The 11,357-nt window shown below is 43.6% G+C and overlaps 1 protein-coding gene across 2 annotated transcripts in view; it reads left to right on the plus strand.

Moving 5' to 3' along the window:
* The window catches only part of NR5A2 (nuclear receptor subfamily 5 group A member 2), a 124,225-nt gene extending 116,878 nt beyond the window's left edge, over positions 1-7,347 (plus strand). For both annotated transcript variants that reach the window (XM_065937270.1, XM_065937272.1), the window contains one exon: positions 6,870-7,347. In XM_065937270.1, the coding sequence (XP_065793342.1) occupies positions 6,870-7,117 (248 nt within the window). In that variant the 3' untranslated portion in view covers positions 7,118-7,347. The remainder of the gene's footprint in view (positions 1-6,869) is intronic.
* Positions 7,348-11,357: the final 4,010 nt, after the last annotated feature.

Here is an 11,357-nt window from a genome sequence, read left to right on the forward strand (position 1 = left end):
TGCTGAAGCGCCAATACTGTGGCCACCAGATGCGAAAACCTGACTCATTGGAAAAGACCCTGATGCTGGGAAAGACTGAAGGCGGGAGGAGAAGGGGACGACAGAGGATGGGGTGGTTGGATGGCGTCACCCACTCAATGGACATCAGTTTGGGTGGACTCTGGAAGTTGGTGATGGGCAGGGAGGCCTGGCGTGCTGCAGTTCATGGGGTCGCAGAGTTGGACACAACTGAGTGACTGAACTGAACTGAACTAGTTGTAAGGGCTCATTTCTATGTACAAAAATAATACATATCCTATATGCCCACGTTTTTACACATAGTTCCCACCAAAGACTTGGATTTTCTCGTTCTGTGAAGACGCTGGGTTGTGTGCTCCGGTCGCTACAGATAGCCCGTGGCTAATAATCATACACATGTGTACACATGCACAGATTTATATAAAGGACTTAGTAGCAGTTAATTTAAAATCTTGGGTTTATGTTCTGCTGGAAACAGAGCGTAGCCTCCAACTGCAGGCGTCGGCACTGAAGGGCGCCCTGTCTGCCCGTCTCCAGCCCCAGACGACCCTCACTCTTTATTCAGGCAGCTTGGTTCACACGAAAAGAGCTAGCATGTTGCTCTCCAGAAGTTCCTACAAAATTATTTCTACAAATTATTTAAGGTTAGCCCTTTAAAAATTTTTTTAAATGAATTCCCAATAGAAAATTCATTTGTTTTCTCCTCTGCTGGCGTTATCAGAGCTCTTCACAGGACAAGTCTTGAGCCAGTTTAGAGGTGGCCCCTCCGAAAGCCTCAAGGGGAAGCAGTGGTCTCCGGGCGCGGAGTGGTACCTCTTTCCCCCATTTTTGTATCTCTGAAAGGACCGGATGAGATTTATTTTTTTCCCCCAACGTGCGGAAAGTTAACAAAGATAATTATACTCTCCAGCCATTTGAGCCCCCAGCCCCCAGCCCCCTTGCTCTGCAGAGAACCTGTCTCCAAAAAGAGCGTGCGGTTCGGGAGCCGCGCCACGTGGCCGGGGCCGGGGCGGCAGAAACCGGCGTCTTCAGCTTCAGAAGGAGGCTGAAAGCTGCATGTGACCGAAAAGCCGGCTGTAATGTATTCAAGAAGACCTAAGGGTTTACTTTCCAATAAGGATGGAAGAGACTCTGGGCCCCCACTGTGAGCTGATCGTCAGGCTGCTCCATATAACAAGTTGGTAATTAGTCCCTGAGTGAGTAAAGTAGAATAGATGATAGGAGATTGATACTTAGAGGAGAAGCTCAGAATGCTTTTTTTGCCAGTCATCAAAATTTAAAGGCGCTGGAGAAAGTGTTGGGGGTGCCTCTGTCTGTTTACGTACTGTTTCCAACTCAGAATTTGTAATGATGGGGTTCATTAACTTGCGTTTCTAAATTGTATTAAGATGAAGCTTACATCGGTTTCAAAGAAAGAGGAGGCTCGGGGATCCGGCATGATGCGCCCCAGAAGAACTGGGCAGGGGGCAGTTTCGGTCTCCCGTCGATCTCCCCCAGCTGGGTCTCCTTCTCAAACCCGTGTGTGGGGCAAGGCTGTTTCATCTGGGAAGTGAAGAGTAAATCCCGAAAGCAGATTTCCAAGGACCCCAGAACATGGACTAATTTGTCCAAATTTTGCTTCCTCATATAATTAGCTATCAGTTCATTCACAAACTTCCAGCGTTATGGACTGCTGCTAGAGGTAAGACCCCGAGACATGCCAGCTCCCATTCGTTACTTGTAGAGTGGGGCTTGATTTGTAAGACAGCATCGCAGAGAAAATGCTTAGCGTTTTAAGGGTATTTCATGTTTAGTTTTTTAGAACAGGGCATGAATTAGCCTAAAAATGAATTCAATGAGCACACTTAATCCTGGTCTCTTCCTAAAAAGTTAGGGTTAGCTAACCCTAACCCTAACCCTAACAAGTAACTTATGTGAAAGAGAAAATTCCAAGTCTTCCAAGAGGCGGTGGCGCTGTTGTGGCACTTTTCGTGTCTATTTGGTTTCTTTTTTGAATTCACAATTTTTGAAGGTTATGTTCCATTCATAGTTATTATTAATATAACATACTGACTGTACTCCCTGTGTTGGAGGATATATCTTGCCCCTCCCCTTTTCCCTCTCCCCACTGGTAAGCACCAGGTTGTTCTTTGTATCTGCAAGTCTGTTTCTTTTTGTTCTTGTTGTTATATTCACTAGTTTGTTGTATTTTAGGTTCCACTGATAAGTGATATACAGTATGTGTCTTTTTCTGTCTGACTTACTTCACTAAGAATAATGCCCTCCAAGTCTATGTGTTATTTCAAATGGCTGAATCTCATTCTTTTTTATAGCTGGGTAGTGTTCCGTTATTCAGTTCAGTTCAGTTCATGGACTACAGTCATGTCCGACTCTTCACGACCCCATGGACTGCAGTACGCCAGGCCTCCCTGTCCATCACTAACTCCCAGAGCTTGCTCAAACTCATGTCCATCGAGTCGGTGATGCCATCCAACCATCTCATCCTCTGTCATCCCCTCCTCCTCCTGCCTTCAATCTTTCCAGCATCAGCATGTTTTCCAGTGAGTCAGCTCTTCGCATCAGGTGGCCAAAGTATTGGAGTTTCAGCTTCAGCATCAGTCATTCCAATGAATATTCAGGACTGATTTCCTTTAGGATTGACTGGTTTGATCTCCTAGCAGTCCAAGGGACTCTCAAGAGTCTTCTCCAACACCACAGTTCAAAAGCATCAATTCTTCAGTGCTCAGCTTTCTTTATGGTCCAACTCTCACATCCATACATGACGACTGGAAAAACCTCAGCTTTGGCTAGATGGACCGTTGTCGGCAAAGTGTTCTATTATACATATATATGTGCTGCTGCTGCTAAGTCACTTCAGTCATGTCCGACTCTGTGTGACCCCATAGACGGCAGACCACCAGGCTCCCCCGTCCCTGGGATTCTCCAGGCAAGAACACTGGAGTGGGTTGCCATTTCCTTCTCCAATGCGTGAAAGTGAAAAGTGAAAGTGAAGTTGCTCAGTCGTGTCTGACTCTTAGCGACCCCATGGACTGCAGCCTACCAGGCTCCTCCATCCATGGGATTTTCCCAGGCAAGAGTACTGGAGTGGGGCGCCGTTGCCTTCTCCTACATATTTATCTATATTTGTTGTTCAGTCACTCAGACTCTTTGCAACCCCATGGACTACAGCATACCAGGCTTCCCTGTCCGTCACCATCTCCCAGAGTTTGCTCGAACTCATTACACCTTCTTTATCATCTTTGATGGCCCCCTGGGCTGCCTCCACATCTTGGCTACTGTAAATAGTGATGCTATGAACTTTGGGGTGCGTGTGTCTTTTCCAGTTATTTTTTTCATTTTCTTCAGATACATACCCAAGAGTGGAATTTCTGGGTCATTATGGTAGCTCCTTTTCTAGTTTTTTGAGAAACCTCCATGCTGTCTTCCACAATGGCTGCGTCAGTTTACATTCTCCATGTGGAAAAACCAAGTCTGCCTGTCAGATGGGAAATACAAGACTCGGGATCAAGGGCCATGTTCCACGCCCAGAGGGGTGCGTGGTCACCTTCTCCCTGAAGCAAAACTGACCCCCGTTGTCAAAACACGTGAACTGAGACTTGGTTGTTCAGATCATAGAAAGGCTCACCACAGGATTCTTGAGTAGAATACACTACTACATTTAAAATATCTTACTTCAGGGAGAAATTTATTGTATAAGTCAATTTTTGAAAGCCAGTGTCAAGCTAGAAAAAGAAAGGAAACCGACTTAGAAGACACGCAGCAACTCAAGGGTTTCCCAAGCGGCTCGGGTAAAGAATCCGCCCGCGTTTGAAGGAGAAGCGGGAGACTCAGGTTCAATCCCTGGGCCAGGAAGAGCCTCTGGAGGAGAAGTGCCAACCCACTGCGGTATTCTTGCCGGGATAATCCCACAGACAGAGGAGGCTTACAGGCTGCAGCCCGTGGGGTCGCAAGGAGTCAGGCGGGACTGAGCGCATACACATGCAGCATAAAAAATACGTAGCAGCTAACGTCATAGGTCATTTCATAATTAAACCATGTTCGGACAAATACCCCTAAATGTAAAGCAAACAATTGGAGAAATCTTTGGGGAGGCCTTGACTGAAATATATAACACAGTTCTCGTCCCAAGATGCTGGCCGTTTCCATGGGAAAATGGGCGGTTAATAAAAGAGGATAAGATGCTGTGAGATCTGAAACAGATCAGCCAGAGCTGTGATTTGGGGATTGAGAGGAACTCAATCAAAATGTTTTTCTTTCTTTCCTTCCTTCCTTCATTTCTTCCTTTCTCTCTTCTTTCTTTCACTTTGTGGCTTTAACATCAGAATCATTGCCACTGAATTAAAACTGCCTGTATAGACACAGAAACAAAGCAGATATTCAGTAAGTAGGTATGTGTGGGACAACTAGCAGAGTGACTTCTGTTACAGTTAATGATAAACGCATTGAACAGCGTTTTCCTTCAGAAGGACAATTGCATGTGTTTTTAAACTTTGGGGAGTTTGGACCAGTATCCATAGAAATTATCCAGCAAATGCTGACCTGAAGACTTTAAGCAGTTATCTGTAACAAGAGTAAGTGGTTTAACCAGAACTTATGATCCATCCTTCATTTTCTGTTTCTTAGCAGTTCATTGTGTTTTGATTTGTTTTTATTAAGAGAGTGGCATAATTTACCACAGAAGGTTGAACCTTATTCTCAAAAAACACATTTATCAAAAAAAGGTTTCAGAAACAACTCTCTGAAATGACTGTTGTTTGTTTATCTTGCATTTTATACTGCTTAAATTCCTGCATCCTCCCTATGAATCTCGGTGACTTTCGTTAGCTTTTCTTGCTGTGACAATATCTGTCATTGTAGCATAAAATAATATGTCATTTTGATTTTTTTCCCCTATGATTGTGTTAAAATCACTATAACACTGGAATTTGCTTGTCTTTTTTTTCTTTCCACTATAAAAGAGAAAACTAAATTGTTCCTTAGGTTTTAGGTTTAAATGTTTTCTTTAGGTTGAGCTGGAGGGTAAAGAGAAGCAGCCCTAAGAAGCTGGTCAGAATTCAGATGAACTATTTTTGAATTACTGGTTCTCTGCCGTGATGCTTTAGGAAGGACCAGCGTCTGTAACCAGGGTGCATGCCTCTGAAATTCGAGCAGTGTGGCAGAGAACCAGGCTGACATGAACGTAGATTTTTCTGTCATCTGTCTTGGTACAGCATATTCAAGCGATTTCCAGTTGTTTACATTTTATAATTTTGAACCAAATATAAGTAACGAGTATTTTAATTGAATTCTAAGACAGTTGAGATGAGATAGATGGAAAACGCATCATTAACTGTCCTGCCACCTGTGTACAGCGTCCAGTGGACAACACCTTGGAAGGCGCACGCGCCTCGTCGGGTCGCATTTGTCTGTGCGTCTCGATAATAAGGAATCGAATATTTTTGACTCTCCCGTTGCACTTTGAAGTAGATATGATCCTACCAGTGCCCACGCTATTTCAGTACTAATTCCCCGCTGTTTTTAATTTGGGGCAGAGATTTGGGGACGGAATTGGGGAAGCATGCTTCCTGCAAAGTTATGGCTCAAAATGTAAACACCGAAATCATCCTGGACACGTTTCAACAGCAAATGTGAGGCAGCCAGCCTGTTGTCAGAGCACGTAGAGACACCACAATGGCCAGGGGCTAAGCGTCACACGTACAGCGGCAAAAACACGGGGCGCGAGTTATCTTGGTGACGCGACGGAGTTTGGCACATTTAACCTTTTAGCCATCGTATTATTTGGTTTTCTATGGAATCGTTCTTATTTATTTTTGTCCAATTGGAAGATAAAGCAGGGGGAGAGGTGCCTGCATCTGTTTGCCTTCTTAGCACGGATGATGCATGTAAACACACACACGCATCTTTAGATTTCTCCCAGAGGCGTCTGTCTACACGTGGTAAACAAGTTGTACGGTTCACATAAACAAACTCCAGAAGAGAAATTCCACCAGAGCCATTTTCCCTTGCTCGTTGTCTGTGTCTGCCTTTTGACTCTGTTTCCCTCTTACTCCACGTGATGAGGATCCTCAGGAGTCAGGCCGGGTGGATTGTCTGAATCCATCTCCTCCGTGTGAGTGGCTCCTGTCTAGAAGGGAAAGGGGAGAAAAAGGCAAAGTATCAACTTCAGAAACCACATTCAGGTTAAAGGGCACCAGGCATCCTGGCCTGAACTCTGCCTAAAGGACGGACCTTTCATCTGATAAAGATCATTAGTCACCAGGACACATATTTCAGAGAGCTCCCAGTAGCAGCACTCCGCTGACAGTCACTGGAGTGCACCAGATGGTTCATTAGCATAGGCTAGACCAGTCTGAGGCTTTCAGAATCATTTAGAAAGTGTCACCCAGAAACAAGAACCCTGTCACTTTTTATTAGAATTAACTACATCATAGCCTGGACACAGATTTCACCTTGGGTCAGAAAAATTAATACAGAGTTCCATGCATTGTGTCACATACTGGGTTAAGATCAGTCTTCCTCAAGGGACTCATTTGCTGGCAATATATTATGATCCTTCTACTTTCAGAATCCTCAAACCTTTTCTTTTGTGAGATATGAAAAGAATTGACCTTGCTCAAAAGCCACTGGTGTCTAACTGATTGGCGGTATAGGCAGGGTTTCAACAGGACGTTCTTCTGAAGCACATGTGTGACTTTTCTCTGGAGCTTCCAAGAGTGGGGCTGACCGACCGTCCAGCAGTGCATCAAGTGGGCTTGATGTCAGGAGAAAAACCCTCAACTGAACACGCTGCTAAAAACAGAAATTAAAACATCATTGAAATATTATATGGGTTGTTTTTTTTTTTAATGCAGATGTCAAAAACCTGGAGAACTTCCAGCTGGTCGAAGGCGTCCAGGAACAAGTCAACGCTGCCCTGCTGGACTATACCGTGTGCAACTACCCGCAGCAGACAGAGAAATTCGGGCAGCTGCTGCTCCGCCTTCCCGAGATCCGGGCCATCAGCTTGCAGGCCGAGGAGTACCTCTACTACAAGCACCTGAACGGGGACGTGCCGTATAACAACCTGCTGATCGAGATGCTGCATGCAAAGCGAGCCTAGCCGCCGCCCCGGAGCTCGCCTCCCAGAAACACGGACACGGGCGGGTGGGGGAGGAGAAGAGCAGGAGAAGGGGAAAAAATACTCTGAACGGCTCCAAGCAACACGAGTTAAACACTTGGTTTAAAGATACTGAATTTGATAAGGCATCGTAATCAGATACTGAACAGCCAATCAATGATGTATCAGGGTATTTGTATCGCAAACTGTGAATCAAAGGCAGTCACATCCCCAAAGCGTTCCGTGCAAAAGACACTGGAATGGAGTGGACTGAACCCACAGGCGGATCCCAGCACCGTGTCAGGCTGGAAACAGACAGCAGCTTGCTTGTATATTGAAACTGATCTCCAATGTGAAGAATTCTAAGAGCTGATCCGTGTTATTCGTTAGGCTTACATGGCAGGGAATTTGAGCTTACAGAATTCCTCCGTGGTAAAGCTGAACTGAAACCATCCTCAAGAATCCGTCAGCTGCACCAATAACAACCCTCTCCTCTTCCTTCCAAGGACCCAGCACCTTCTGTCCTCTGATCCCGGCGTCTGTACCGAGGACCTGTGCTCCGCCGCGCCCCCCAGAAGCTCCGCCAAACCTCGAAAAGCCTAATCTTGGCTGTCTGTATCTTAGACCTGCCAACAGCTAATAAGAACAGTCCATTAATACGTGAGCTTGCCATTTTGACTACATTCTGGTTTGTTTTGTCATGTGTTCATGATGTTTGGGGGGAAAAAAAGCAGGCAGTGTCCCTCTTCTGATCCTATTACAAGCGTTCATTAATACTAAGGGCAGCGACTACAAACTTTTAAAGCTTTAGCTTTAGTATTACTGGATTTCATAAAAAGTCCCAGTGGAAAGGCTCGTTAGGATGCATCAGCCTTTTTAACCATCTAGGTGTGTAGTTCATTAAAAAAATACAATAGGAAACATATTTTGCTGGAATGTCAAATAGTCACCGTTCTGAACAGGAAAACTACACGGAAGCATGTTAAGCTATGCAAAATAAAGGTGGGGGTGAGCAGATACATTGATTGACATGTTGCAATTGATCATCCCCTGAACGTAGAGAGGAAACAGTGATCTTTACGTAGCCTGGAAAGATAGTAATGTGCTTCAAATCTTCCCCCATAGGGAAGGGAAGAGAGTGATGGTGACCTTTCTAAGTCACTATATAGACCAAAGTCTGCTATAGAACAATTATTGGAGGACAGAGAACTGTGAAACAAAGTCTCCAGACCACGCTGTCAGTATTATCAACAGGCGATGCCAGAGATACAGAAGTCTTGCCTTACTTCACAATTCTCAAAGGTAGCAGATGTGCATCAACACTTGTTTAAAATAAAGTATTAATACTTTAAAGTCAAATGAAATAGAGTGTTTACATTCCTTAGGTCCTCTGGGGGGAGGGGGGAACTGTGATATGACAAAAGAGCTGACGTCGCAATTTCCTTAATGTTATTTTTCTGATCGGTAATTATTTTTAACAGTACTTAGTTATTGTATGTCGTGAGACACTAAAATCAGAAACGGGGATCTCATTTAGATTTTAGTTTTTTTTTTTTTGAGATTATTGGCGGCACAATCACTTGTAGAAACTGTAAAAAAATGAAAGTATCTCCTAGTCCCTTAATTTTTTCATAAATGTTTCTGGCTTTTGAATAGTTTATTTATATTGTATATCATAGTTTCAACTGTAGACAATTATGATGCTAATTTATTGTTCCTTGGTTTCACCTTTGTCTAAAATATAGCCAAGACTGAAGAAACCAAATCTATGTGTTTATTGTAGCATGTCAAGTTAGTGGGACATAGTTCAGAGACAGAGAGGGGTCTTAATGAATTTAAATCATTCACTTGATTAAATGTCTGTAAATCCTCATGGTTCTTACTGTAGTTTATTTAATGTCTATTGTAAATTATGTGACTTGTAGCTTCCTCTGTTTTCTAGTAAATTTAACAAGGGTGGAGTCTTATCTGGTTTTCTTTCCAAGCGTTGTAAGTTGTATACCAAAGATATTAGTTATTACTTCTGTGAGTACAGAGAAGATTATTTTATTATTTTTATTAATCACCTCTAACACATGTCCAAGTGAAGGGAGTCCATAGCTCGTCACTCAGAGGTCACCTGTGCTGTCTCCATGGCTCAAAGGACAACGGAAGATAGTTGATCAGAGTCTGTACCCAAAGCAGTAAATAGAGCAGCATCTTTACTCTCCCCAATTAAAAACCAAGTTGGAGGGGGAAAGTGCCAACAGCTTATGAGATGGTTCCATCAGTGTATATGGAACACGGATTGAGACAATTTCTAGATCTGGGAGATAGTTATTTGGAGGGTCCTTAACATTGCAAAAAAAAAAAAAAAATTGCAAAAACAAATACATTGATCCCGAAAGTCCAAGTTCTATTTTAAATGTACAATATTTCCCACTGACTATTTTATCTAAACAAGGCCACATACTATTGTGTTGTTAACCTAATAAATTACACCAGGAGAACAGTTAGAAAGATGGGGAACATGGAGACTGAAGTCACGCTAATGGTGACGTTAAAGACAGAAGCTGATGAACAAGAATGCCGCTTGGCATCCATGGCGCATGCAGACTTTCTCTAGTGTTTGTCACTGACTGGGTTGCAGCCAGACGTTGACTTACCCACTGCCTTGTCACCTACAGGATTTACTAGTAAAGGCAGACTCAGATATGAAGGTTTGGGGCTTGGCTGGGCTCACTGTCATTGGTCTATATTTATAAACAGACAATCTGTCACATCTGGATATTTATCTTACGGATCTTCTGCTGCCCCCTGGATCTGAATCCACGCGATGTCGAGAGTGTGAAGTCAGTTCCTTGTTGACGTTACTTAACTATATCCGTGAAATCAAATTGTCATGTTGGTTCTTGCCAGGAATTTCTCAACAAAATGGAATTTTTTTTTTCAGTATCTCAATAAATATTGATATGTCCAACCTGATCATTTTTAAAGGTTTTTATGGTGTCCTTATTCTACTGGGTTCTAAAGCATCTAAAGTAACTGACATCCTTGACTAGGAGTGGAGTCAGAAGAATTCCACACGCGTAGACACTTCTCGGCTGGTCCCCTGTCCTTGGTGGGAAACTTGAAGCATTGAACTCAACCTGTGCGTCACCTCTCCAAACATTGTATCGCTTACTGTTACAGCTGATGGAAATATCTTATAGTATCTGTCTTTGTAGCGCTCACTGTGCCCTAGTCATTTTCCCAGGTGTCCAGTCAATTCAGTTGATCCTCGGATCAGCTCCAAAGTCTGACTCGGTGGACGTGAGAGTGTGCAAACTCCAGGAGATGCTGAAGAACAGGGAGGCCTGGCATGCGGCAGTCCATGGGGTCGCAAAGAGTCAGACACGAGTGAGTGGCTCAACAGCAACAGATCAGCTTCACGAGGAGCATCCTCTTCCTCTGACAGTTTCCTGCTCCAAGCGATCCATTAGTCCCTGGGAAGTGTGGACCCAAGACGCAGAAGCCCTTAAACACAGCACTGTGTCTGTCTCTAGGCCAGGATGACACTTGGGATTTGCTTCAAAAGGAACAGATACGTTAGACAAAGTCAGGCCTCTGGTACTACGTTATTGGTATTTGATATAAATTTTATCAGTGATATTATCCAGATGATGCAGTGGTTAAGAACCCACCTGCCAGGGCAGGAGATGCAAGCAATGAGGGTTTGATCCCTGCGTGGGGAAGAGCTCCTGGAGAAGAAAATGGCAACTCACTCCAGTATTCTTGCTGGGAAAATCCCATGGGCAGAGGAGCCTGGCAGGCTACAGTCCACGGGGTCACAAAGAATTGGATGCAGTTGAGCAACTACCCACACGAAGGATACCAAACAATCAGAATGCCATGCCTAAGGTCTAGTAGATTGTGGAGCTGAGATTTTTAATCAACTCAACAGTGGCCCACAACAGACATCTCCCTTGTCAACCTCTTACTAGGAAGAACTTAAACAAAATTCTTGCCGACCTTCCATGGAATATGAAAAAGATAAGTATATGTTCATACATTATATTCATACATTATCTACATTCACACATACAAATACGTATGTAGTTCATTCATGACTTATAACTTAACACATAGAAAAGTACATAGTTTGATAAACTTTTACATATGTATACACCCAGGTAATCATCACACAGGTCAAGGAAGTCATAGAACATTTTTTTTTAATGTTTTTATAAGTGGCTATGTACATTTTTTTAAAAATTGGTGGAGG

Source organism: Muntiacus reevesi, chromosome 5 (genome assembly GCF_963930625.1).
Source record: "Muntiacus reevesi chromosome 5, mMunRee1.1, whole genome shotgun sequence".
NCBI lineage: Eukaryota > Metazoa > Chordata > Mammalia > Artiodactyla > Cervidae > Muntiacus > Muntiacus reevesi.